This window comes from Oryctolagus cuniculus, chromosome 6 (genome assembly GCF_051225735.1).
Source record: "Oryctolagus cuniculus isolate XC-2025 breed Fujian yellow rabbit chromosome 6, ASM5122573v1, whole genome shotgun sequence".
NCBI lineage: Eukaryota > Metazoa > Chordata > Mammalia > Lagomorpha > Leporidae > Oryctolagus > Oryctolagus cuniculus.
This window is the reverse complement of record NC_142872.1, coordinates 45,615,844-45,643,655: the sequence shown is the minus strand read 5'-3', so window position 1 is coordinate 45,643,655 and position 27,812 is coordinate 45,615,844. Positions and strand designations below refer to the sequence as shown.

Genomic DNA, 27,812 nt, shown 5'->3' with positions numbered 1-27,812 from the left:
TAATATCGCACCTTGAATTTTAAGAAATAATGTCAGTACTTAAAGATTACATCCACTGAAAAGACTGGTCATGGACAAAGATATTAAGATTTATTACTCATCTGCTTTAAAAACTCAAACAACAGGAAGAGAAGGTATTTCTAGCACATGAGTCCATGAACTCGGAACCTATGATAAAAGCTCTGCAGATCTATCAAAGAGTATGAAAGAAAAACATACAAAAGAATTCCTGCTTTCCCCTTTGCTAGTTTTTGTTCCTAGTTTTTCTAAAGCTAGCATAGCTTCTATTTTAAAACAAGCGGCCTGTGCTATGGTATAGTAGGTTAAACCTCTCCCTGCCACGCCAGCATCCCATATGGGTGCCAGTTTGAGTCCTGGCTGCTCCACTTCCGATCCAGCTCTCTGCTATGGCCTGAGAAAGCAGCAGAAGATGGCCCAAGTCCTTAGGCCCTGCACCCACTTGGGAGACCTGGAAGAAGCTCCTAGTGGTGCAGCTCTGGAGTTGTGGCCACCTGGGGTATGAATCAGCAGGCAGGGGGCGCGAAGGGGAGCTGTGTCACTGAGGCTTCCAGCTGTCACTACCTCCACACCTGAGACCTTGTTTACTGCTTGTCCACATGACTTCTACAGGTTGCGTTGCTATGGCAACCCAGGCCCACCGAGTAGCCTTAGAAACCTGACACCCTACAGAGAGAGCCAGTGACTCCTAACAAAGAATGGGAAACCCCCACTCCGCTTCAGCGCCTCTCGGGCAGACAAGGGTTGGTTCCAGTTCTGCACCTGACACACTGGCTCCACCCAGGGCCCACAGCCAGCTGGAGGAGAAGAATCTCTGCGTGTCCCTGTTGTCACTTCCATCTCTCTGCCTTCGGTCCATCTCCTTTCTCTCTCTGCTCCTCAGACCTATGCCCCAGGCTGAGCCCTGGCCTGCAGCCAGCCTTGCTCCCTGGCCAGCTGGTTTCCCTCCCTGCTTCCCAGGGCCTGTGAAGAAGTCTGCAGCCCCCCCACCGCCCGGCCATAGCGGTCATTTGGGGGGTGAACCAATGGAAGGAAGACCTTTCTCTCTAACTCTGCCTGTCAAAAAAAAAAAAAAAATCTCCCATCACAAGAGACATGGCAGGCCTTTCCCTCAGTCTGCAACAGCTACTCCAGGCCACCTGCTCCAGGAAGCCCACCTTCCCTGTCAAGAACACGCCAGCTGCTGCTTCAGGCTCCGCTCTCATCCCCCATAACACATACTGTCGTGGCAAACACATCAGTTCTGTGTCAAGATGCACAGGGCGCGAGGCGGGGCCTGGCTGCTGCAACCCCTCCTAGTACCATGCGCTACCTGTGGTAGCCAATCAGTGGTGATGTTCACTGCGTGAAAAGGCGGATGACTGCACTCAGGCCTAGTACAGCTAGTGAGTGCGGTGCAGGACTGGAATCCAGGCCGTCTGACTCCACGGCCAGAGGGCTGGGAAAGAGGGGACGGGAGAGCACACTCCCAGGCCTCAGGGCCTTAGCACCAAATGCAGGGGCGGGCGCACACCCAGCGTGGAGACCCCCGCTGGCACCGGGCTCAGGACTCACCAGCGCCTGTTCTATGAGGAGGCAGAACAGGATGGCGTTGCCCACTTCCCTCAGGCTCTGGAACACGTCTGTTTTCAGCTCTGCATACTCAATGATGTCCTTCAGCTGGTGGTGGAAGAACTCCAGGATCCCTGCGAGAGGAAGGGGATGGTCCAGCGCAGCCGAACACTGCCCACCCGCTAGGGTTTATGGGACGTGCTGACGGAGCAGCAGCCCCAGACCTGACTCTGGGATGGCGAGAACCAAGCCGCGCAGCCCTCTCTGTAAGGGCCAGTGCTGGAAAAAGCTCAGGAGGCTGGCTCAGGGCTTTGATCAAACAAAACCACACTGCACCCACCACATCTGTGGACCTCCCTCAGTCCTTCTAAAAATCTGAATTAGTGTCTATTTAAAGGCAGTGGATGCTTGCTAAACAACTGCCCTGCAATATCCGACTCAATCCACAAACTAGATGCTACTATGCCTGTTTTCACGTGGGGCTCAGAGAGGGTAAGTGGCATGCCCATAGTCACACAGCTCATGAGTGGGCAGCTAGGATTCAGTAACAGAGCTTTCTGCCTCATCTCCTTCCTATCATACCGAGCCAGCACCTGACATCTTGCTTTTTTGGAAAAACACATTTTCTGACTGCCTTTTTGCTCAGTCACCTTAGCTTACTTGGCACAGTGGCCTGGGACAACTGTGTCTAACTGAGCAAATGCAGGAAAGCACTCTGAGACAAGCTAATGCAGACTCCAGCAAGTCCATCTTCCAGTGCGTCCATCACATGGGCTGCAGTCCTGGGAGGCGGGCATGGGAGATGGTCTTGCTTAGAGGAACTGCAAAGGGTTCCAGGTTATCTGGCCAGGGGTGGGATGCAGAGCCAGTGCTCTCCTTCCTCACTGCCTGGTGAGAGGCAAATATTCCAGGTTGTGTGGCCAGAGCTCCCCTCCCCTCCACGGGTGCAGGTGGACTACGTTCCTATCACCCACCTGGAGAGCCGTACTCGTGCCGGGGCAAGCGGCATATCTTGGGCATCACCTCTATCAGAGTTTTCACATACTGGAGGATGGTCCCTTGGAGCTGCCAAAGGAAGAATAGTGATGAGCAAGGGAAACATTGTTGCAGTACACAGCCAGCGTCTCCAGGATGCCAGGGCAGGGGTATGCAGGCTCTGCTGAAACATCCCAGTACAGCCCTGCCCCCTGCAAGGAGGGAGCAGGGAAGGCGGGGGACAGTCCCACTGATCTTTACCAGGGAAAACGGGCCTCCGAGGACAGAAAGGGCAGCTCTCACTACTCTCCCAGACTTACACACTTCAAGAGCCGCACATTTCTAGGCATGGGGTCCTTCCTGGGGTTGCGGATGCTTATGTGAGATACAGACTAAGAGCTCAAAGGAAATAGGGCCAGGATCCCTGGGAATTTAGAGACATTATGTAATTTAAGCATGGAAAATGCATGGCACATTCATTCCTCCTACATCCACAGCAGACACCTTTAATCAATTATCATGTTTTCCCTTTTAAATCTGGATTTAGCTTCATAATCCTTAATGATCCATGGCTCCACATAGCTGCTGCCAAAGAACCAGAGTTTGTGGATGAATTCTATTTGCTATTCCTCTGCCTTGGTTAGACACTACCTTGTTTATTTCTCTTTTGTCATCTGGAATTTTCAAGAAAGTCTTGTTGAAAGGTTCTGGCTTTGCTTCAGCAGTCTTGGAGTGAATTAAATGAAGGTTCAGTTGAGCATGCTTTGGGCAGATACACCATGGTGGTACAGGGACAGAGAACTCCCTTGACGTATTGCAGTACAGGTGGTAGTGATTTAGCAAGAACTCCCAAGGGGAAGGAGTGTGGTGATTGATTAGAGATGTCTGCCATGGGTATGGGCATGGACGATGGCAGCACATGTGTCATGGATTTGCCATGCTCAAATTAGATAATGCAGCACAAGTGAAGAGCATGAGGAGTCAGCAACAGGTGTTGAAGGTCAAAATCAGGATTGCTGAGTTCACTCATCAAAAATAAGTCAGGGTCCAGAAAAGGGCGACAAAGCCACAGCTCAAAGGGTACACAGCAACGTAGCAGAAGGATGGTTATGGACAATCGAGGGATACAGGAATGGACTCCCTGTGTGATTTATAGAGGCAGAGCTGGGATGTGCTTTCACAGGCCAAAAGAGCCAAACTTATTCAAGTCAATCCAGCTCGGGCACATCCCAAGCCTTACTCACCAAGCTCTTGACGATCTTCAGCAGCTCCTCCATGACCACGGCAATGCCCTGGTAACCCAGCAGTCTGCAGATGGTCTTGAAGTGCGGGGGCCCCACGAAGTTCCTGTAGGAGCTGTAGATGTGGCTGTAGGCAATGTTGAGGGGCTGGAAAACAGGTGAGGGAACACAGGCTCAGGGTGGTGAGTCACCTGCTCAGGGTCACACAGTGGGTAGACAACTGAGCTCTGATCTGAACCAGGTATGGCCAATTCCAAGACCCATGGTCTTAACCTGTTCCATAACTGTGACCTTCGGAAGTCGAATTCTTACATAAACCATAGTCAGTTTTCAGATAAAGTTTCATTTCAAAAACTTAGTTCTGAGTATAGTTTTCCTACCTGGAATTGTAAAAATCTTGTGCATGAACGTGAAAATGAGGGAAAACCACCTCTGATATTCTATTAGCTGAAATTCTCTGTGAGTTGGCTAATGAGAAATTTTATACAACTTCAATAGGTCTACGGTGATGCTTTGGAGGAGTGAGAGATTCTAGAATCCCTATATAGTCATCAAGAGAAAATTTGTAGTCTAATTTTTGAGTTTTCTTCTTCTTACTATACACAAATCTAAACTTCACGAGCTTCACGATAATAGTACCCTCTAGTAACAAGGAGACACAAAGTAGTTCCCACTACTAACAAGTTCGTGAAGAACTGCACACCCACTCATTCACCAGGCTGGATAATGGTTCACTGGGTAAGCTCACACCCACCTACCAGGAGGCTTGCAGCGTGACAAAGAGCAGGCTTCTATTCTCAACACTGAGAAGCTACCAGAGTAAACCCTGCCTGAGCCATGGAGAGGGACAAGTGTTATGTAGTTTATAGACATATGAGCCAGGAATGGTCTCTGGAGAGAAGTGTACCTGACTTCAAACGTGGTGTTCACTGACAGTGATGGTCAGCAAAGCCTGTACGTGTAAGAACTGCTGACTATGATTTAGCCAAACATGGGATGAGACCATGCAACAGTGTGTGTCTGTTGTTTCTGTCATCCACTCTATGGTCCTTCTGTGAAATTAGCCTGACACAGAACATTTCATTTCACCACAGGTAATTAGACCTCAATAAAAAAGGAAAAAAAAAAAAAACCCACTGGGTTGCATCATAGCCTACTTTTCTGCCCAGAATTATTTTCAGAGATGTAAAAGCAGAGCCATGCTGTGCACTCTCTCCTGAAAGAGGTGGCAGCTGGAGCCTGCACAGACATCAGCAGATGATGACCTGGGGTGCTCTGACTCAGCTCGTGCACTGGACCAACAGCCTTCTTGTTCCCACTTACACTGAGGACTCGGCCTCTCTGAACCCAGGAGAGCTCACGTCATACTCTCCTTTGTCCACTTGTCAAAAATCCCATGAAAGGCATTTTTGAGTAGCAGCGAGCTGTCGTATAGGTAACTTGGAGGGACCGAGATCCAGGAACAAGTCCATAAGCTGTACTACATTAGATGCCCTTGGGCAAATTACCTAAACTCTCTGAGCCTTGGTTTCCATGATGTAAACATAATACCCGATGCAACAGGATTGCTGCAGGTTTAAATCAGACAACGTGGATAAAGCAGCTGGCACGGTGCTGGGCACACTGAGGTAACAGCCATGAATATATCATGTCTTATACAGTGGTAAATAAAAGCTGGGGAAAATCCAGCTTCCTGGTCAAGTTTGCCCTCTCGGCTTTGCCAGCGGCTGTGATTCTATGAATATCGCTAAGTGTGAGGGAAAAATCTTAAGACAACACAGTCAGTCAGTATCCGACAGGGGCATGGCAGAGGTCAGAGCAGGGGCCAGCTGATGGAATGCACCCAAAACTGTAGACTGTGCTCAATATAAAAAAATTACAAAAATGGGAGTTTCTAATGACAGCCTGTGTGCTGGGTACATTCTCTACTGCAAGCGTCCAGGTGGAGAGGTGAGAAACACCACGTAAGGCTGTTAACAGGGAACCTGCCGCCTATGGTCCTGCCCAGGATCGCAGGATGGATCAAAGGAGCTCGGATGCCCCCTGTGGACACTTGAGCTCTGGGCATTTTCCCCGCATGCTCGGCCTTCCTAGCATTCCCCTTGGCCTTGCCCCCTACCCAAGGGCTTCTAGAGTCAAGTCTCCCCAGAATTTCCTGGCAAGCACAGATACTTGTGAACATACACTCAGACATACAAAAACTGTTCAGCAGGCCATCCTAGTTCTAGGCACAGGAGAATAATTTTGGAATTGTTTTGCCACACAAGAGCTTTAAGAATCCCAGCACAGACCCATCTGGTGTGCTGGGGAGGCCTCTGGCTCCCACTTGTCATCAGTCCTGGCCTTCAGTCTGGACTGGAAGCTTAGGCCTTGGTTGCTGGTCTGTGCTGTGTTTCTTGCAGGAAGGACCAGCACGAACTGAGCAGAATTCAAATTCTTCTTCTAAATAAACACGCTCCCACCCCCAGCCCCGGAAAGCCCCCAATACGTCACACACATGCAAGAGGAAACACACGCATGCTGAGAAGTCATGCACACACACCCCCGCAGGGCACCCGTCTGACCTGCTGGCTCAATAGGAGGCTGGGCCCTATTGAGAAAATGTGGGAATAGGGGAGCCTGGGCATTTTCTGAGGTTTGGCAGAGAAAAACAGGAAGGCAACATGACTTGAGACACTGGACACTTGCCACAAATCTCACACCCTGAAGCAACTCTGCTCACTGACTCACGTGACAACCAGCAGTGAGCGGGAAACTAATTATTTGGTCAATCTGTTTACCGTTGCACATTTAAAATCAAGCTTGCTTACGTCCACACCACACCAAATAGATAACTTCCTGAGACCTCAAGAAATAAATAATCCTGAATCAGGAATCAAAGCTGTATTATTACTGTGACATTGATCTTTAAGAAAGCAAAATAATGTTTATACTTGATCTTAGAAGGCTGAGAAGTGATACAAAATAATATTTTAAGGGTAGGACATGATCTGGTAGATCCTAACCACTGTAATATTATTTGGAGATGCACTTTTTAAAAAATTGAGGCAAAATTACATACTATGAAATTGATAATTTGAACTGTCTTTCTCTGCTGTATGTGGACTTCTACTCATCAGGCCTCTCTCTGACCGGATGGTAAGTGCGGCCAGCCACCACACACAGCCTCGTGTTTTTGGCAAACCAAATTTGTGAGCAATTTGCATCTCTGCTCTCTGGAACCACAAGTGCTGTTTTCAGAGATCCCAAGAGGAATTAAAACCATTCCTAGTTTCCTGTTTTTATTACAATGTCTCTAATGAACTCCACCAGCCCACAAACACAAACACAGCTCTCTAACTCAGCTGAGGGAGCTGTGGCCCAGCTCTCTAAACACTGCAGGTAAATGAAGAGCCGGGTGAATGAAAACAATAGTGCCACTGTCCTTGGCGGGAAGGTCACAGGAAGGTGCTCACAGCTTGGGAAAACTGCAGAGGTGTCTGTCCATTCTGGACATGGGGTGAGCCACAGGGCTGGGTCTCCAACCTCTGGGGCCTTCTTGGCCTTCTCCGCTCACACTTACTCTAGTGATCTCAAGAAGTGATGTCCCTTTCTTTCTGAGCCACGAGTTGGTGCTCTGGAGAAGGCAGGAGAACAGCAGCTGGCCCTCCAGTAATTCACCCGAGAGGACTCAGAGATGCTAACAGGCTGGAGGAAACCACTGTCGTCACTTCCCTTTGGCACAGGTGCCGCAGTCTGCAACATTTCTCTCTGAATGTTTTCATATACTAATTCCTTCCTAACTGCCTAGGTAGTTCCCTGTGGCTGCTGTCACAAATTTGGTGACTTAAAACAGCAGAACTGGGGGGGCCGCTGCTGTGGTACAGCGGGTTAATGCCCTGGCCTGAAGCGCCAGCATCCCATATGGGTACCAGTTTGAGACCCGGCTGCTCCACTTCCAATCCAGCTCTCTGCTGTGGCCTGGGAAAGCAGAAGATGGCCCAAGTCCTTGGGCTCCTGCACACCCACGTGGGAGTCCCGGAAGCAGCTCCTGGCTTCAGATCAGCGCAGCCAACTGGGGAGTGAATCAGTGGATGGAAGACCGACCGACCTCTCTCTGCTTCTCCTCTCTCTGTGTAACTCTGACTTTTGAATAAATAAATCAATCTTAAAAAAAAAAAAAAACAGAACTTATTCTCTAGTACATTTGGAAGCCATAAAGCTAAAATCACTATCACAGAGCTAAAGTCTCTCCAAAGGCTCCAGGGGACAATCTGCTCCTTGCCTCTTGCAGCCTCCAGGGGCTGCCGGCATTGCCCAACTTGCAGCTACACCGCTCCAATCTTCAAATCTCACCCGCTCTCCTAAGTGGATGACTTTCTCTGCTTCTCTCCTATGAGGACACCTGGATGGCACTTAGGTCCCTCCCTGATCATCTTCCTATCTCAAGAGCCTTTGCTTAACCATATCGCAAACAACTCTTCCAAAGGTTCCAGGTTAGGATCTGATCTCCCTGGGGACCCCAGGAAGGCAGCACAGTGATCCCCATTTAGCAGAGGAGAGATCTGGAGCCCCAGGGAAGTGAAGCGACCTGCCTCAGCCGAGATCCAAGACGATATTCTGCCCTAGGCACCACTTGGAAGAGGAACAACAGCTTCCTGGACTGGCGAATCCGTGGCACTATGGTGGCTAGGAGTGGAGACACAGGGTGGATGGTGGCGGTAAAGCAGGTGGAGCTCCTGCTGGTGTTGTCACTGGGCCAAGGGAGATGCACTTGCTCAGCCCAGGTGGCAGGTGTTGGCATCCAGGCAGGTGCCCTGCTGAGATGTCCCCAACTTGCTGCAACCAAGCACTGCATCTTGGGTAGTAAGGGCTGTGGGGGAAGGCGTGCCAAGCACAGGAGGAATTTCCCTGAGGTCAAATCAAGGCTCAGACAGGAGCAGCTTGCAGGCGGTGACAACTGTGCTAAAGCAAAGATCAAGGCGACGATTTCTAAACGCCGAAGAAACCACTGGGAAATGAGTGGAATCATCGAATGAACGATTTGTGCCACACTCTATGGCACTGGAAAGGAGTTTTATGATGTTCTACAGATTTTACTTTATCTAGAGGATATGTTTTTAAAGTTTTGATTCACAAATTAGCTATGGTACCATCGCTAAAGTGTCTGTATTTCACATCCTCCCTAAGTGACAGAGCTCATCGGCAAGTGTGCTTGGGCTCCAGAGCACAGCAAACACATGCTGAGCCAGTGCTCCACAGGAGCTGATGTCTTCCTGTTCTGTGGCTGCAGTCAGGTGGCTGAATGTTCTCTGCGAGGTCTTTCAGGTCCTGGCCTGTTCTCATCATTCGAGCGTCCACCGTCCTGTTCTGTCTTATGTTTGCCTCCTCAGAGCACACAGCCACAGGGAGCTACCCTGTGTGTGCAGCCAGTTTGAGCACAGCCCAGGCAGAACCACAGAGCACACGAGAGGCTGGTTAACAGCCCAGGCTCTGGTGACCAACGGACCCAGGCTCCGAGCACCGCCCTGCCACAGCAGTGATGTGACTCAGCCCTCTGAGTTTCAGTTTCTCCCTCTCCAATGACGACAAGAAGGGCTATCTCAAAATGTCGTCACGTGAGTAAAATCAGAAAGCACAGGCAAAACGCACAAAATGTTCCTGGGGTTACTTCTGGGTTGTATCGTCTGAATCTTACTTTTACCTTGTTTGTATTGCTTAATTCATGTACCATGAACATCTACATTAAAAAACACAATCAAGCCAATTTAAGAAAAGAGCAAGGAAACACAACACAGGGTACTGACCTTGCTCATTATGGCATCTGGAGAAAGCTACAACCAACTCAGGAAATGTTTCCAATCTACTGGCCTTGTCTCAATAATGACAGTGACTAGTCCTCAGCTGGCACTTCATTGCACTGTTACTGGAACACTACGGGGCAGGTGTTCCTTATGTTCCCATTTCACAGAGGACCAGACCCAGGCACAGGAAAGTGAGGGAACTCATCCAAGGCCACAGTCAGGATGCGCACCTGGCCTGGGGAGCTAACATCCCCTGGGAGTCAACATCCCCTGGGAGTCCAGCTTCAGAAGTGAGCCAGATCCTCACCCCATTCCTTCACTGCCGCCTTCAGCAAGGGTGCAGGGACCCCGCTGACGTCTCTCCCCCCCAAGTAGTGATCTACTGATGCCAATCAACGGAGGAACACCTGCACGTACAGTGGAAGTGTTGCTGCTGACGACAGAGCAGGAGTAAATTTGGCTCGGGTGCTATCCCCGGGGGCAGGGGTCCTCAGCTAGTTTGTCCCTGTTGCTAAGGGCTGCACTGGCTTCTCTGGGCACAGCTGACAAATGGTGACAGCCCAGAGGAGGACAAGCCCTAGCTGCGAAGGTTTGCAAGGGGCCGCCTTGCAGCTCGAGGAAAGCCGTCCTCTCCTGGGACTGTGAAACTAGGGGGCTTCCAGACCTCACACTCCCTGTGTGTCCTACTTCTGCAGATGAAAACCTCACAGCTGCAAATGCCATCCAGGAGCATTAAAAATAAATTCTCATTTTCTATGGAAAAGGGCTTAAGGTTCCCTTACCCCTCCAGGCTTCCGAGCTCTGGTATTTTTATTTCTCTCAGGATAACCGCTTTGGAGGGCGCCTGCAAACCACAGCATGGGCCTCTCTGCAGAGGGGATGCTTTCCGTGCCATGGGCAGCCACCAGCAGCCTTTGGCGAGAGGCGCGTGGTGCACAGCTCAGCAGACTGCAGACAGACCCCGGGGAAGATGGAAAGCCTCAGAGAGCCACCAGGCAACTGACTGAGGGACACAGACGGCCGAGACTTCCCGCCTCCCAGGGCCATGGCCAGGGGATGGGTCAGGCCTCCTCAGGCAGCTCTTCCTGGCACTTGGGTCACCATTCGGGTGGACCACAAGGACCGAGAAGCAAGCAGACCAAAGCTGCCTTTTCGAGCCCACGCTTTGTGCACGCGTATTCAGGCCACAGTGCATCTGAGCGGCCGCGTGCTGTTTCAGACAGGCCCCGCGGTCTCCTCAGCTGAGCGGGGCGATGGGGCCTTCCCAGGACGAGGGAAGGAGGGCATCTCAGGGCAGAGCGAGCTTTGTGGGAAATGGAAAGGGGAAGGAGGCAGCTCAGATTCTAGAAAGGGACGACGAGGATCGAGGATCGTCCAGTTCAGGAGTCCGTTTCTGGAGTTGACGGTTACGGATCGCCTGCTGGGCAGCTTCTCAGGACGCTCACGCAGAGAGCTCAGGCTGCTGCTGGGCCCAGCTGGGAGAGGCTGCGAGAAGGCCTGACCAAGCTGCACAAACTTGGCACCTGGCTAAGACGGAAACAGGGTCCCTTGCTGCTCTGGAGACCTCGGCCTGAAATCAAGGCGCTGGCAGGGTCACACTCCCGCCGAATCCAGGGGGGACCGCTTCCTTGCTTCTTTCAGTGCCTGGTGGCTCCTGGGTGCTCTGTGGCTGACGGCAGCACCACTTCCATCTCTGTTATCCCCTGGCTTCTGCCCTTTGCATCTATCAGTGCATAAACCTCTCTTGTTTCTCTTACAAAGACCCCAGTCATTACGTTTAGGGATGGCTCTGAACTCAGGAAGATTTCATCTTGAGATCCTTACCTAACCATAAACACAAAGCCTCCAATCCTCAACATATTACATTCTGATGTTCTGAGTGGCCATGGTTTTAGGCACCATTCATCCCAGTAAAGTGGCACGATGATTTGGCAAGCTTGATGGATGGATGTAGCGCCGGGATGGGGCAAGGGATAGTATTCACGCCTTCCACCTGCCCTCCTGATCCAGCCTCACAGGAGACAGAACTGGGCTCCAGACCATGAAAGGGCCATGGCTAGTGCCATATAACCAGGCAAGGCCACGGCGAACAATAATAAAGGAAGAATGAAGGAGAGGTGGAGTAGGAAGTGGGGAAGGGTATGTGGGGGTGGGAGGGGTCAGGATGATCAGTTCTGTTGTTATGGATACTTGGGAAGAACATATTTGCATCTGAAACCATTGTCCACAAAAAGGATCCAGATGGGCCAAGAAAATAATTTGTCAATTAGTGTGAAAATGTGCGAATACGGGAAAAATTAATCACATTGGGGCTCCGGGTGCAGGGCTGTTAGTTTTTTTGTTTTTGTTTTTGTTTTTGTTTTTTTCCGCCAAAGGAATGAGAGCTCTTGTCACTGGGCAAAGCCTTCCCAGACTGGTCACGGAGAGCACTGTGCGTGCGTACAGATGCCTGCTGGTTGCCATGGTGAATGATGCTGATCTGCAGAGATGAATAACGTGAGCGTTGGGGGCGACAGTGGGATTACTCAGTGGTGAGAGAGACATCGAGAAGAGCCCAGAGTGGAGGAGGGAGAAGGGACCATTCCCTCCGCGTTGGTCCACCCGGCCCCGGAGGGCAGAGCTCTCACCAGATACACTGCAAGCAGCAGGTAAGAGACAGAGGCTCTTCTTGGAAATGAACATGGAACTCTTTCTCTTTCTACATTCTGCCTAGGCAAGGGCCAGCTGACGATCAATGGTTAGCTAAAAATTAGGGGAGGGTCCTAGGAAGGGAGGAGGCAGAGGAAGGAAACTACCTAAGGGAGAAGCACTTGGTCTGAAAAGCTGAGGACGCTGCTAGCTTCCTGCAGGAAGCTCTTCAAAATGTCTGCTGTAGGGAATCCAGTCCACAAAGACAGCCAGCAGCAGCTGCGAGGCAGAGGGAAGAAGCGATGGCGCGCCACAGGAACGGGCTGCTGATTAGACCCCTGGAAGGCTGACAGAGGTGGCTGCCCGTGCAGTATCAGTGATGGATAAGCTCTTTTCACTGTGGTCGGAAGTATGTTTGCGGGGATGTGCGGGAAGGGCAGGAGGTAAACACTCAGTCTCCTACGCAGTGGCCTTCCCTGGGAGGGCCAGGAACACCCGGCTCCCAGCTCTCCTTCTCCAGGCTCTGGGAAGAAATAAAGAGGAAGGCGCCATTCCCTTTCCTAGCATTTTAACTCACGGTCATCCCGAGAGAAGGGAAACACGGACTAGAAAGCTACAAGCTGCAGTCCACTTCTCTGCAGCTCCCCACCACCCCCGGCCACAGGAACACCAGCACACAAATGGAATCTGGGGGGCCCCGAGGGCAGAGAAAGGCAGGTGGTAATAGGAATCTGTGTGGCTCAATGCCTAGTGGGGGTTAAAAATCAAATTGACCGTTTGTTGCTGTGCCACCGCCAGCTAAAATGAAAGCTGCAGTGTCCATATCTGTGAACATGCACAGGTGAGGCAGAGCTGTCCCTGGGTTTCTGAGCAGGGGAGGTTCAGTGGACAGGAACTGTGCCTCTCATAATTAAAGAGAAACTACAAAACATGAAGCCAGCTCTCCCTTACAAGTGAGAGGGCTGGCAATCTGGAAGCGGTACATACAATGGTCTGAAAAACAACAACAACAACAACAACAACAACAACCACCCAGCAGCTGGGGCTTAGTGTGTGCACTCCACCACATTCTGTTACTACACCCAGCAGCCTGGTGTCTGGACGTGCAGTGGTTCAACAGCTTTGTGTTTAACCTCAGTTTGCTCATCTGTATAATGGTGATCTGGCTGAAAGGACGTGTGGAGGGTGAAGGAATGTGTTACTGTACGGAAGCACCCAGCATGGCCTGTGACGCAGCCACCACTGGCTCACTGTGTGGTTCTTATCATTCCTAATATTCACAGCATCGGGAGTATCAGGTAATAGTAGTTGTGCTGGTACTAGCAGCTGAGGAGCTATGGAACTAATTTCCTAGGGTTTTGAAAAACAAACAGGCTGGCGCTGCGGCTCACCAGGCTAATCTAGTCCTGGTTGGGGCGCCGGTTCTGTCCCGGCTGCTCCTCTTCCAGTCCAGCTCTCTGCTGTGGCCCGGGAGTGCAGTGGAGGATGGCCCAGGTCCTTGGGCCCTGCACCCGCATGGAAGACCAGGAGGAAGCACCTGGCTCCTGGCTTCAGATTGGCCCAGCATGCCGGCCGTAGCGGCCATTTCGGGGTGAACCAATGGAAGGAAGACTTTTCTCTGTCTCTCTCTCACTAACTGTGCCTGTCAAAAAAAAAAAAAACAAAAAAACAAAACAAACAAACAAAAAAAAAACAAAACCAACTGCCAATGAATGACAAAGCAAATCTCTACTCCGTGGACAAAAGAATCGGGAAGGATAAAAAAAAAAGCAAAGGCAAGAACGTTCCAGAACTGGGCTCAGAGTATTTGCAGCAGAAGTAGCTGGGCAACAAGAGTGATTACAAATGAAGCAATCGAGTGAGGGGAGGTCACAGACATATGCTAAGGTGGGGCCTCTGAGGTCTTAGGGATATTACATGTGCTTTGTTCTCCCCAAGGGAGAGTAGTGTTGTATCTAATGGATCTCAGCCAGGTGGACAGAGCTGGGGTTCTGTGGGTGCACATTTTATGAAGCCTGAGGGCCACCAGCTTTGGCATAAGACAACTGCAATGCGATTTTTTATCTGCCACTTCTTTGCTATGCTTAGCTAAGTAATGTCACCTCTTGTCTCCATGTATTTGTCTATAAAATGGGGGCCATATTAGTGCCTGTCTCAAATGCTCAAAATGTGCTAACTATGACTATGATACATAAACATGGGGAAGTGACCCTTCACTGCGATTCTGGTTCCAGAATCAGGATGAACATCGAGGTCGGGAACGTTTCCTATACGGGAGCCATCATCTCCTGGTCGTCCTCAGAGCCGTGCCTGGAGGACTACTACCACGTCATGTACAGGCCCAACTGGAACAGCATCTTCTCTGGCTATCTTCGCTACAGCTTCCACCACGAGGAGAAGGTGCCTCGAACCATCAGCTCCGTGGTGCTGGAACACCTGGCTCCTTCCACTCTGTACTTCCTGTGCATCAGCTGTAAGAAGGTCGCCTTCCCCTACAGGCATTATTGCACCATGTTCCACACCCTGGATAAGAGTCCGCTGGCTGCTGGAAGCTCGCTGGTGGACCCCCAGATTTCCCTCTGGGTGCTGATGTCCATCCTGCTGGCTTGCTTCACTGCTGTCTTGGCCTTCATCTGCCTCCAGTTTTGGTGCATCCGTTGCCATGAGCCTCGATGGTCTTACAGAGCTGGCCACATGGAGGAAGCCAATGGTTTGGTGAGATGGCCGGAGGAAGCCCCAGCTCTTGGTCAGAGGGAAGACGAGCTTCCGGGGCTCCCCCTGGTGGAACTGCCACACAAGCATTCTGGCGCTGGAGCAGACGCAGAAGCTGCAGCCAACCAAGATGGCCCCTTGGATGGGGGAGACTTCCGGGGGGAGGGTGGTGATCAACACGTAGTACCACCTCGCTGCGGGGAGTGAGAGTAGGGAGGGACGGCCCTCATCTTGCAGCCCAAAGCCCTGTGCACCGTAGGGCTTTTGTAAAAATTGTGTCCAAAGACTACTCCATCTCTATCCTCAAACGTCAGTGCCTCGTGGGTCCCCTGGGCTGGAGGAAGGCTGATGGGAAAGCTTCCCACACTGGAGAACACTTATCCTGGCCCCGTGTGCCAAGGCTGGGACATGCGTTTCTGCAGCAGTGTCCGTGCAGGGGGCCCACTTGGGAACTGAAAACATCATCTTAACATTGGAACAAACATGTACATATCCTAGAGTAGAAAATAGAAACCTGCATGACTTAGGAAAAACCCAATCTTGGAGGAAGTGTTGGAGTGGCACATGGGCTCCTGGAGCTAGGGTTTCAGAGGGCTGCAGTTCATGTTCCGCATTCTCTGCCACTGAGGGCACTGTTTTGGGCAAAGTGTAAAACTTACTCTAGAGCATTTCCCAGATCCCAGGCAACTCACACCACCTCATACCCCATCCGTATCTTCTTTGAGCCATAAACAACCTCTGACGATTAACACTGCTCTCTGAACTGACTCATTTTTAAAATGTAAACTTCATTTAGACTGTAGTATTATTACATACATGAAAATGAGTACCACCTGCCTGCTATAGATAGGAAGAGATATAAACATTAATATAACAAAAACAAAACAGTACTAAATGTGACTTAGCTGCTACTGTCTGCCAATGACTCTGAGCTTAAGATCTTCTGGTCTCTTGTCTTTGATTAAAAGGGGGATTATCCATGGGTGGGGAGGTATTAACAACATATTAGCACTTAAGTCTTCCTCCTGGATGTCTCGTCAGGCTTGAAAGAGAATTAACAAGGGAGGTGCTGTGTGTGTGTGCCGCATGCACGGTCAGCTTCCCTTGATTGGAAGGAACCACCAAGAGCTGACTGGCTGCTCTGGAGATGTTTGATTCTCCCCACAGCATCCCAGAGGCCTTCCAGCGCCCCCTATGGATGCGAGTGGTAGCACACACTGGTGAGTTACGCCTGTCTATCCATAGCAGGGCTTTTTCTATCATTGTTGTGCTCACTGAGTCAGTTCCTCTTTTAGGTCCATCTGTGCTTATTTTTTCTTTTTAAATGGAATCAAAAGTGGCTATTTTTATTCCACCAGGAAGAGACATGTTGGCCTTGCTTTTGGTTGTTGACACATCTCACCCCTTTAGTGGCATTCTTTCTTCTCCCATACAGAGCCCAAGGTAAGGGAGAACTCTCCTACACATCCTGTGGTTCTGGTGAGACACTGTGCACATTGTTTCCACACTCTCACCATGGCTGTAGAAATGGAAATCCAGGAGGGCAGAGCTTATGTTTGGCCCCTGATGTGGCTTCATCATTTGGAATCCAGCCCTGCGCTTGGCCTACAGTGGGTGTTTAACAAATGGGAGGGAGTGAAGGTCTAGGCCAGGGGAGGGTTTGGGAAGGTGTAGTTAGCTTTAGGATGTGCATGTGTGCACAAGAGCAGCAGAGAGACGAGAGCAGGCCTGTCTCAGCTCTAGCTCCAGCCATCTGCGATTTCCTTTAAAGCTCTACTTTCCAACTTTGTTCTGTCTGCAAATCCCTTGTGTTCACGGAGCACAAAATCCAAGAATCACAGTATGACACTGCAACTAATCAGCTGAGAAGCAGGAGTAGCTGGGAGCCCAAGGCGAGAGGCCGCGCAGACCCATCTTCCTGCCTACTCTGATGCATGTTCAACAGCTCCGGCTCAGCATCCGGCCCCCGCCCGTCTGTGTGCATCCCACCTCTGCTTGTGGTGAGCAAATAAAGATGAATATACTCGCAGTTGTTTCTGCCTGGATCTCACTGCTGTCTCTTCACCTCCATACCATCTGGCTTTGTTCATTCCAGGAACACTTTCCTATTTGGTTTTTCCCACTCACCCTCTTAGAGATAGGACCAGACAGGACTACTCACCTTGGAGCCATAGAGGTAATAAGGCTGGACGTTGGCGGGTTTGTCTCGTTGTGGTTCTTGGGTGAAAGGAATGGCAGTCCGGACAAAACTAGCAGAAGAGAAGAGATGAGGAAGGGGTGAACCGGGTCCTAACGCCATTACTCCAGGTACAGGAGACACAGGAGCCCTTCCTGGCCAAGGCTACCTTCACCCTGGTGCAAGTGCACCGTGTCTTAGTCGGCTGCACATACCGCTGCTACACTCCCTGACATCCTCCCATTTAACACTGGCTCCTTTCCATGCATGGGCTTAGGGCTCCTCAGAATGACAGGAGACAAGAAAGTGGGCACAGGGAGCGAGAGCTGGGTCTGAAAATGGTCTACCAGGGGCTCTGCCTCTCCACCTCCTATTTGGTTCCTCAAGAGCAGGTTCAGCTAACTCTTTCTACACAGCAGCAGGTATTTCCAGCTTTGCAAGCAGGTGCTCTGTGCTGCCAGTATTCAACACCGCCGCTATAGCACAGAAACAGCCACAGCTGACAGCAAATGCATGAGCGTGGCTGAGCTCCAGCAAAACCTGGTGAATTTCTCATGATTTTCACTTGTCCACAAATAGTCGTCGTCTTTGGATTTTTACCCCCGCAACCATGGAAAAAGGTCAATTTCACTCTGAGTTCATGGGTTGTATAAAAACAATTGGCACCTAGATTGGTCTGTGGCCCCTAGTTTGACACCACCTGGTCAAGAGCACTGGAAGTCCTACATCTCACGAAGCTGGAAGCTGATCTCGTTGTGGATGCCTTCCGCCCCTGTCCATTCAACACATTTAGTATATCACGGCCCTGAGCCAGCTCTGGGGACACCGAGAGGACCAGCAGACACGCCCATTTTCTCACCATTTCCACCAGGTTGTAAACCTCTGTGGGAATAAGGGGACTGGGCCCTGTCTCCACCTCAGTGCCCAGCCCAGGACTATGCGCTCCTGGATGGAGGCAAGTCCCACTGTGGCAGGCAATCGCGTGTTTGGTTCACACCTTTGTGTCCAGATTTGGAAGCTCCTACAAATGGACAAGCTGACCACACCACTCTGCTTTCTCAGAGTTCACGGATGCACGATTCAAACACGGCCTGTGGCGCAGTGCATGTCTGCACTGTGTCATCTTTCACGGCACCAGCCCTCACCGCTGGTTTTGTCCTCACTAACCTCTTGGTTCCTTAGAAACCTTGCCTGGAATATCTGGCTCCTACCTCTCTGCCTTACCTATTCCTACTCAGCCTTTGTGGCTCAACTCCAGCATCACTGCCTTAGAGGAGGAAGCCTCCCATGGGGTTCGCATCACTTCTGGGACTGGAGCAGGCTGTGCTGTCCTCTCTCTCATGGCCCTGTGGGCTCTTCATCTCCTCATTCACTGTCTGTGATGGTGCATTTGTTGTAATGATTGGTCCATCACCCCTGGCCTCCTGTCCCCCATGGCCCCCCGCCTCTAGTACAGAGCCTGTATCCAGCAGGGGCCCGAGAGACACCTGTCACAGGAACAAACTGACAGGTGTTCTGGGGCCTGGTGTGGAGGAGGCAGTCGTCTGCTCCCTTGGCTCCCACCAACCCCTTTGCACAGGACTCCCTTACCGGTTTGTGGACCCATTGTAGCAGTAGTTGGGGAGGAAGTCAAAGTTCAGCTCCCAGAAGACATGCAGGGTGATGCGCCCGTAGGGGGCCGACACATTGTGATTGGCCTCCCGGAACATGGCGTCGAAGCTGTCCAGCGTCATGTGCTTACAGAGCAGTCGGTGCGTGAGCCGGTTAATCTCCAGCAGCCATTCCAGCTCCTGCTCAGAGAGAGAGAGAGCCCGCAGCTGCTGAGGGCCACGTGCAAACCTTGCACACAAGCATGCACACACGTTTATCTTACTGAGTCCTTGCATGCAGGTGAGAGCCTCTTAGACAGCCACCTGACCTCCTCCATGGGCACTAGATCCCCCCCCCCCCCCCGCCAGGGCCATGAGACAGTGTCCCCTTCTTCTGAGAAGCAGAAGGAACACCCAGATTATTCTGGGGCAAGTGGAGGCTTGGTGGGTAGGGCTGCAAGCCCACCTCCTGAAAGGAGACCGCTGGTCATGCGCAATCCCATCTGCACCCTTCAGGTAGGAAGTATGTTCACTTGCTTTCCAGTTCCTGTACTGGTAAGGAAAAAGCTGCTCCCTTGGTGTCACCAGAAAAGTCAAAGAGGGGCTGGTGATGTGGTGTAGTAGGTTAAGCCTCCATCTGTGGTGCCAGCATCCCATATGGGCGCCAGCTCAAGTCCCACCTGCTGCTTTCCAATCCAGCTCTCTGCTGTGGCCTGGGAAAGCAGTGGAAGATGGCCCAAGTGCTTGAGCCCCTGCACCCACATGAGAGATCTGGAAGAAGCTCCTGGCTTCTGGCTTTGGATAGGCGCAGCTCCAGCCACTGTGGCCATTTGGGGAGTGAACCAGTGGATGGAAGACCTCTCTGTCTCTCCCTCTATCTGTAACTCTGCCTCTCAAATACATAAACCTTTATAAAAAAAATCAAAAGTGAAAGCAATCTGTGACATGCATCGCTAGTGGCTACTTCCTCACCCTGCAGAAAGCATTAACATGAGCTACCACCTGTTCAGTGGTTGCCGCTGGGCTGAGCCATGGGAAGCCACTGCTTTGGTAAGGTCAAAATGGCCAAATTTTGGCAATTCCATATGATGCAGCCTAAAGCCTGCCACTTTCCTATGTGCTACGCCATTTAAAGCTCATGAAAACCCTAAGGGGTCCATGTCACCACTGTCCTTACTGTGTATATATAGAAACAGAGGCAGTTTCCCAGTGCTCGTTCTTGACTGCACCCTTTACAGAAATACTCAGAGGAGACAAGGGTGGTACGCATCCTCTTCTGAACCACAGGGCCCTCGTTCACACAGGGGTGGGCAAAGCATGGCTGGAAACCATGGGCATGCAGTCCGCAGTCGGCAGACCCTCCGGTGTCTGCTGTGTGGCCTGATCCGTGGCTCCCACCTTGTAGCAAAATGTGTGATCACAGCGCATCACCCACACACCACGCTGCATTTGCTGGGAAATAAAAGGAGAGTGAGACCATTTTGGCTCCCTTGGGTCTCTTGTCCTGCTGCTTCTCAGTCATGGCTATCAAATGGAAGTAAAGCAGCGTCTGGTGCAGAGACGGTGTGATACTGCCTTGGTTAAGCAGTCTTTGGAGATGGGTATGACTATTGTTGTTTCCTAAAGGGGAAGACTGAGGCTCAGATTAAGTAACTTGCTCAAGGTCACACAGGGAGTACACAGCAGGGCTTGGCTTGCGATCCAGGAATTCCGGTTGTAAATCGTGTATTTTTGGTCCCCGAGGAATACAGATGCAAGAGCTGCCCTGCTACTGTGCCTGCGAAAGCAGAAGACAGCCCAGGTACTTACGCCTTTGTCACCATGTGGGCTACCCAGATAGAACCCTGGGCTACTGGCTTAAGCCTGGCCCAGCCTTGGCTATTGTGGCCATTTAGGGTGTGACCCAGGGGATGGAAGAGCTCTCTCCTTCTCTGAGTCACTCTCCCCTGCAAATAAATAAACAGTTTTTTTGGGGGAAAGATGTTAGAGCTAAAGTCCTTGGAAAGGCAAAGGCTGGAAGAACATTGGCAAGGGCAGCTCACAAGGGTACAGCCACGTGGAGTGCAACAGCTGGCCATGGAGCTCAGGCGCTCACGGCCACAGGAGGCAGGCTGGGTGCAGGGCCTGGCTGGAGCCCAGAGGGTGGTCTAGCGGGGAACCGGGCTACGCCTTAATAGTCTCAGAGCTCCGCTCCACTGCAACCCAGCTTCAGAGCTGGGAGACGCACTCAAGTGGGGAGCAAGTCTCCAGGGTGGGCTTCTGTGCCAGACTGGGGAGTCCCTGCCCGGACAGAGCGCGAGCTGCTGCTTCAGATACCCCACCCAACTGCTGTGGCGCTGGAAGCTGGGCTCAGAGAGGGCTGCTCCTCCAGTTTCTCAAAAGGAGGAGCTCAGGATCTGGCTTTCAGCTCCAGAACGACAGCCTCAGGGCAGCTTTTTAGGTGTTGTACACTGCGCAGTCACCAAGCGTGGAAATTCAGATTCGACTTTCTGCTTCTGTCTCCTGGGGCCTAGCTCTCTGTGGTCCTATTTGCTCAAAAAGAAAAGGAGCCACTGTGAACAAGCTTATCTCTCAGATCCCCAGGCCCTGTGCTACACGGTGCCGCCGGCGCCAGGAAGACAAGCGCAGATGAGAACCTGGGACGCGGTGTCTGTTCTGCGGTTCAGCCTCAGCAGTGGGGCTCGGTGCTCCTGAGCGAGCAGGAAGGGGAGCTCTCCACTCTGCCGACGTGGGGCCGCCCCTGGCTGCAGGTTACCTAACCCCAGCGGTGCTTCGGCATCACACCTGCCTGTCTGCTTCCAGCTTGGAGCCTGAAGAGTGCGTCAGTCCGCCTCACGCAGGGCTGCAAGGCTTGGCGGGGCTGGCAAGTCTGCGGGAGCGGCGCCCCCGTGAGAGGGGCTCAGCACTCTGCAGGATACGAGACAGCCAGCTTGGCAGGGCCACGCCGAGGGGCGGAATGGGAACAGCCAACGCCACATGGGCCGCCTCTCAGAGGTGCTGGCCAGAGCTTTTCCCCAGGGGAGTCAGAGACCTACGGTGGGCCCCAGGAGTGCCAGTTAACCCGCGCTAGGAAGCTCGGGCAGGAGTGGACTATGGGCTCTTCAACTCCGGCCCTGGAGGTCACCCCCGGTGTCAAGTGTGCCCACAGGGCCTGCAGCCAGCTAAAGAAAGCACAGCCCACCTGATGTGCTCTTCTGTCACCCTGGGAGATTCCAGCCATCTGAGAACGCCAGGCTGGTGCTGCCAGAGCTTCCGAAGTTTTGTGCGAGTTCTTCCCAACGTTCAGCACTGCCTCCTGTTTCACACGGGCCATGCAGCCTCACAACACAGCCTGCAGTCTGCCGGGGTTCACGTTCAGCCTCAGGTCCTGCCCGGCCTCTGTTTAAAGCTCAGCTGTGGCAGACGGGGGTGACCAACTCCCAGATGACTACAACCTCTCCTGCTGCTAATGAGGCTGCCTCCCAGCTAGAACGGAGCCTTCAGGTGGAGGAAAGCTTGTGGGGAGAGACTTCTGGGTTTGCTTCTGGAAGGAAGCAGAAGCTTCTCTGGCCAGGTGAGCAGGGACACCCTGATCCACTGGAGAGCACCCCTGGGGTCCCCGCTCCCCCACAGGGCTTCACAGGAAGTGGGGGCTCCCATGGGGGCGGCAGCCCTCTCCTGATAAACAGGGTCTCTCACTGGGTGCTTTGACTTTGCTCTCAGCTTAAAGACCATTCAGTGCCTCTCAGGGAACGGGAAGTGGCCATGCAAACGCAGACACACACACACATACAGATAATTTTTCCCTAAGAGATGCTCATTACTGGAAAACTAAAAGATGGAGACAAAAAGGAAGAAAACAAAACGCCCACCACTTGGAGAGTCTCCCTTTGTTTCTGCAGAAACAAAGAAAAGCATGATTTATCAAAATATAGAGGTGGTGCAAGGTTTCCTAGCAGAGCGCTGCTCTGCAGTTTCTAGAATTCAAGGCTCGAGCTGTAGCTGGGTGACTTGGCTGAGGCCTTCCCAGAAAGGCTGTTGGAAGCTGACTGGGGTGCAGGGCACCACAGCCTCAAATCTCTCTTTTAAACTCTGTCATCAGCTGTTACTTATCAAAAGCTTCCTAAGCAGAAGGAACTGTGGGGAATCTTCCAGGCGGTATCTCCTTTTATCCTGACAACAACCCTAGGAGATGGGTTCCCACTATTTGCTATGTCTTGCAGTGAGGAAGACAAGCTAAGGCGCCCAGTCCCCCAGCTTAGTGAGTGGCAGGGGCAGGATCGGGGCCCAAGGTCTCCGTGAGTCTGTACTCCTGGTTCTTGGTCATTTTATTTCTACCATGTTGTCCCCTTTAGAAAGCAAAACAAACCACAAACTATGTATTTGGGAATAGTTTTAGACTCAGAGAAATGTTTTAAATACACCATGTCCTACATATCTTTGTCCCAGTGTCCCTGATGTCAACGCCTTGCATAACCATCGCACCATTATTCAAAGCAGGGAATTCACCTTGGTTCAGTACTGTTAACTAAGTGGCAGACTGCCCAGCTGTTGCCACGAAAGCCATTCTTTTGTTCTAGGATTCAGCTGATCCTAGAACCCACACTGCCTTCAGTGGTACTTCCTTATTCACCCACAGCTCCTAACAGTTTTTACTGTTTTCTTATCTTTAATGACCTGGGCACTTTTGAAATTTTTTCTTAAAGAATGGCATTCAATTTGGGTTTATCTGATATCTTCTCATAAATAGATCAAGATAGATTGAGATTACACATTTTGGTAAGAATACATGATGGCAACAAAATACATGCATCTTATTACTGCTAACATCAACCTTGATACTTGGTTAACATAGTGTGACTGTTCTTTATTGTAAAGTTACTATTCTTCCATTAGGCGTTAATATCAGAGAAGACAGTTTAAAACTAATTGATTTGTTTCTCCACGTAATTTTTAAATTGTGCTAAGATATATATAAAACCATAAACTTCACCACTTTTAAGTGATTGGTTCTGTGGTAGTACGTGCAACCACAGTGCTGTGCAGGGATCACCAGCACCCATCTCTGCAACAGAAACTCCCATCTCCAGAGGAAACTCTCTATCCATGAAGCTCCCCTTTCCCTGGCAACCACCATTCTGCTTCCCACCTCTATGAATTTGCCCACTCTGAGAGTCCAGCAGAAGTGGAGCAGGCATCAGGAGGACCAGCTACACAATTTGCAAAGTACAGCACAAAATGAAAACGTGGGGTCCCAGGTTAGAAAGCTACTGAGAATTTCAGGATGGTGAGAGCAGACCGTGCAAGCCCCTGCAGAGCCTTTCTGAGCCCTGTGCCCCTGCATGTGCAGGAAGCTGACCTGTTGCATAACCTGCCCCAATTTCTTATCACTCACCTGCTTGCTGGGCTCGGCAGGATGCTCAAGACCAGCCGTGCCTAGGAGCTGCCCATCTCTGCAGAATGCCCTCTGCTCCCACCCCCAGCAATCAGGAGCACAAGGTTATCCTCACTCTGTTCTGGTCTCTCTCTCCCTGCTCCAGTCAGGCGGGGAAGGGACTCATTCCTTCTCACTGTCAACAACGATCCTCGCAAGGTTTCCAGCCTGAGCAGGCCCAGAGCCGAAGCCCCACCAGCCCCCAGTCTCTTACCACGATGGAGGTCAGATCCTCACTCTCAAAGCGGCTGATGGCCTGGTCCAAGGATTTATACATAGCAGCAGAAATGCGCTGGGTGATGAGTCTATTCAAGTCAATGGATCTACCCAACAGCTGAGAAGGAACAGAGACAGAAAATTTACCTAAGATTCGCAGGTACCTGACCACTGAATGGAATGCATTGACAGGGAACTGGATTAAAATGAGAAAGGCCATTAGTGGGACATAGGAGCAGCTCTTGTCAACAGCAGAACTGTCAGATCTCTTGAGGACGATGACTCTGTTGCTTTCATAAGAGAACGAACTTGTTCTTAGGAGACGCAGGCCAAGGCACCCAGGGGTCATGCCATGCTAACTGAAAACTTACTGTCAAATGGTTATGCAAAGAGGATAGATGTTAATACCCTCCCCCGCCCCACCCCCACCCCGCCCTGTCCCACTGTGCATGTGTGAGAGAAAGGTGCACAGGAGAGAGGGAAAGGGAACCTAATGTGGTAAAACATCAGTCATCATGGGTCTGGCTACAGGGTACATGAGCGTTCCTTCTTCCAACTGCCCTGTGGGCTTGAAATAGAACAAACTGAGGCAGATCACGACCAACTCAGGCCGGGGGAAGAGGCTCAGGCGAGGCTCTGGCACTCCATAAACGCTAAATCCAGCCCTGAGGTTGCTCCCGCATCCGTCCTGCGCTCAGCTCAGTCACCACGGAGCAGCAGCTACCCTAGCCACGGCCTCCTTGGAGCTTCTCTGGGGGCGAATTCAAGAGCAAGAGGATGAAAGGTGATTACAGGATGGAAAACAGCCTCTGGTAACTGCCACAGGGACACCCATGGGCCTCACTGCAGGTGCTTTGCAGATAACCATAAACATTTATTGATACCTGCTGTACACACTGTACTTTGCGAAGGGCCAAGTGATTAGTCTTAACTATAATTTCTTTTTCTACTTCCCTTTTAGGATACATTTTCCACCACTGACTGGGGCCCCTGACAGCCACCTCAGGCACACCCGAGGCCCTGGGTATTAGTAACCTGTGGCTAATTCCGACTGCATCATGGCTGAAGGCCGAGGCTGCTGCGCACGCTCCCACAGGGCCCCTGCAGGTGGCAGAGGGGCAAGTCTCTACTTCCCTTGCATTTCTCAGAGCAACAGGCACACCCAGGGCCTCCAGGGTCAACGCCTTCCATCCCACCAGGCATCTCCTCAGGCTCAGGCTCGCCCCTCATGAGGACGGGGACCGCGTGACACAGACAGAAAGCACAGCACGGAGGCTAGCCTGCGGCCAGCGTGGCGGGTGCAGGGCTCCCACAGGCAAGCCCGAGTCTGCAGGGAACCCTTAACGCTGGCTGGCTGGCTCACGTTCACATTCTACGTCTGGAGTCAGATGTTAATGGAAAGCAGCTCCACAAAACGGAACCCCACTCTCCACCCTGGGGTTGACGTGGCACACTTCAGTTCAAGGCACTGCAGCCCTCCTTCACCTACGTCTCTGTGCTGCTTGGGGAGAAACTGACCCCGCTGTGGGGGGCGGTCCCCACACCAAGAGGTGGGCGGCTGCTGCTGCTGATGGCAAGACAAAGGCTCCGGTGGCCACCACTTGCCAGAGGGGAGCTGGGCGTGAGGAGGCTCACACTTGAGTCAGAGGAAGGAGCTTCTGCACGGCTTGCACGATCCTGAGGCTGCGTTACCACCCACACACGCCCCGTCCTGATCCCTGACCCCACACTAACTCCTCCGCTTCCCCCTCCCGCCTGCCCACTCCACCTCCCCCGTAGCTTTCTCTCCCCATACCTGGACATGTCTCTGTTTCAGCAGCGTTTCGTAGCGGTTGGACGGTGGGTACGGAATGATGACTCCGTAATTCTTACACTCTGCTCTGAATCGTTTATCCAACAGGACGCTGCAAGGGACGAAAGTCAAGTCAGCCCAGTGCACGTGGCGGTGGACAGTTCTCCACAGCCCAGTGGTATCTATGTCAGACCACAGGATCTACCACTAAAGGGAAGTCTCCACGTCTTAAACCTGTTTTCTGCTCTTGAACAAAGTCCTCCAAATTTCCTTCCGGCCAAGGAAGCTCCATGTGTGAAACAATTTTTAGTTAGAGGTGGGCAGCACAGCGGTCAAGCCGTTTTCCTCTTTTATTCAATCACCATGAAGGCAAATGAGTGGGTGCTTAGTGTACCCTGGACACAGGGTAGCTACCGGGGACACAGAGTGCTCGTCCTCACGGAGCTGGCGTTCTAGCGAAGAGAGACTGCTACCGCAGGGAGCAGAGGAAGAGTGATTTCCGACAGGAGCGCTCACCAGGCACGTGCGTGGGTGCACGCATACGCACAGTCATTGTTAATCTCACAACCAACCCCAGTGTGCGGCGGACTTATCTTGCACTCTCTGGCAGAGACTGCGGAATAATTAGTGCTTTGGAAATAATGAAGTGGGTTCGTGTGGGGTTAAGAGGTCGGGGAAAGCCACTCACTAGAGGTTTTCTAGGACTGAGGTCTGAGTGACGACAGGGGAACAGTCCAGGGAAAACTGTGACGGACGCAGTAAGGTTGGTGTGCATGGGAAAAGCCAAGTCGGCCACTGTGGACCACGGGGAAGGCGTGCTGGGCAGCACGGGGCAAGCACGAGTCTAGCACGCTGGGCTGGGCGCTGTAGCACATAGGAAGAGGCAAGATCTGCTCTGGGTGCGATCAGAAGCCTCTGAAAGGCATTATCTCAATAGGCACCGACCAGGGTCGCAGCATCAGGCACAGGTGCCGAGGGAACACTGGAAATGAGGATGGGCCAGACCGAGACGTGCTGTCAAACACACTCTTGATTTCTGGATACGTGAAAGACAGACTTAAAAATGCCTGTTCAATATTTTTATATTGAATACCTCCTTGATATTATGGTATTTTGGCCAGGTTAGGTTAAATAAAATAATTTATCATATTTCACATAATTATATAAGCAAATGTATATTATTATAAAATTAATTTCACTTGTTTCTCCTTTTCTAACTATGGGCACTAAGACGCTTCCCACGCCATGTGTGCTTCCTTCCACGAGAACATCTTCTTCCAGGAGTCAGGACACCCAGGTCACTCCAGTCTTGCGTCTTCTCCAAATCTCCCAACTGTGCCAACCTCTCACCCTCCTGGAAACCACTGACCTTACCGAGGAGGGTGTCAATTACACTCAGATTTCAGATGGGGATATTTTATAAACTAAACACACAGAGGACTCAGAGTTGTGTAAACCTGAGTTTGTTGGACAACTGATCAGTGTTTCTGGAATCAGGGTTGTGTTACAGAAACTGGAAGCCTAGTTCACTGTTACAATTACTGTCCACTGGATCCACTGACACCTATTAGGCAGCTTTTTTTTTTTTTTTTTTTTTTTAAGATTTCTTCCTTTACCTGAAAGGCAGAGTTACAGAAAAGCAAAGGCAGAGAGAGAGAGAGGTCCTCCATCCTCTGGTTTATTCCCCAAATGGCTGCAATGGCAGGAGCTAGGCTGAT

The 27,812-nt window shown here is 51.5% G+C and overlaps 2 protein-coding genes across 5 annotated transcripts in view; one reads left to right on the top strand and one right to left on the bottom strand.

The window, feature by feature from the left end:
- Nucleotides 1-27,812, bottom strand: part of CYFIP2 (cytoplasmic FMR1 interacting protein 2) — a 131,272-nt gene that overhangs the window by 31,018 nt on the left and 72,442 nt on the right. For all 4 annotated transcript variants that reach the window (XM_008255326.5, XM_002710339.6, XM_008255327.5 and 1 more), the window contains 7 exons: nucleotides 26,098-26,206; nucleotides 24,301-24,420; nucleotides 18,675-18,874; nucleotides 17,070-17,157; nucleotides 3,789-3,932; nucleotides 2,544-2,634; nucleotides 1,573-1,703 (listed from right to left, as the gene is read on the bottom strand). In XM_008255326.5, the coding sequence (XP_008253548.1) occupies nucleotides 1,573-1,703; nucleotides 2,544-2,634; nucleotides 3,789-3,932; nucleotides 17,070-17,157; nucleotides 18,675-18,874; nucleotides 24,301-24,420; nucleotides 26,098-26,206 (883 nt within the window). The remainder of the gene's footprint in view (nucleotides 1-1,572; nucleotides 1,704-2,543; nucleotides 2,635-3,788; nucleotides 3,933-17,069; nucleotides 17,158-18,674; nucleotides 18,875-24,300; nucleotides 24,421-26,097; nucleotides 26,207-27,812) is intronic.
- FNDC9 (fibronectin type III domain containing 9) lies at nucleotides 12,078-15,258 on the top strand. Its single transcript, XM_051843566.3, has 2 exons — nucleotides 12,078-12,216; nucleotides 14,431-15,258. The coding sequence occupies exon 2, from the start codon at nucleotides 14,438-14,440 to the stop codon at nucleotides 15,113-15,115; it is 678 nt and encodes a 225-aa protein (XP_051699526.1). The 5' UTR covers nucleotides 12,078-12,216; nucleotides 14,431-14,437; the 3' UTR covers nucleotides 15,116-15,258.

Coding starts and splice junctions, on each gene's coding strand:
- FNDC9 (XM_051843566.3), top strand. CDS start 14,438: ATGAACATCGAGGTCGGGAACGTTTCCTATACGGGAGCCATCATCTCC.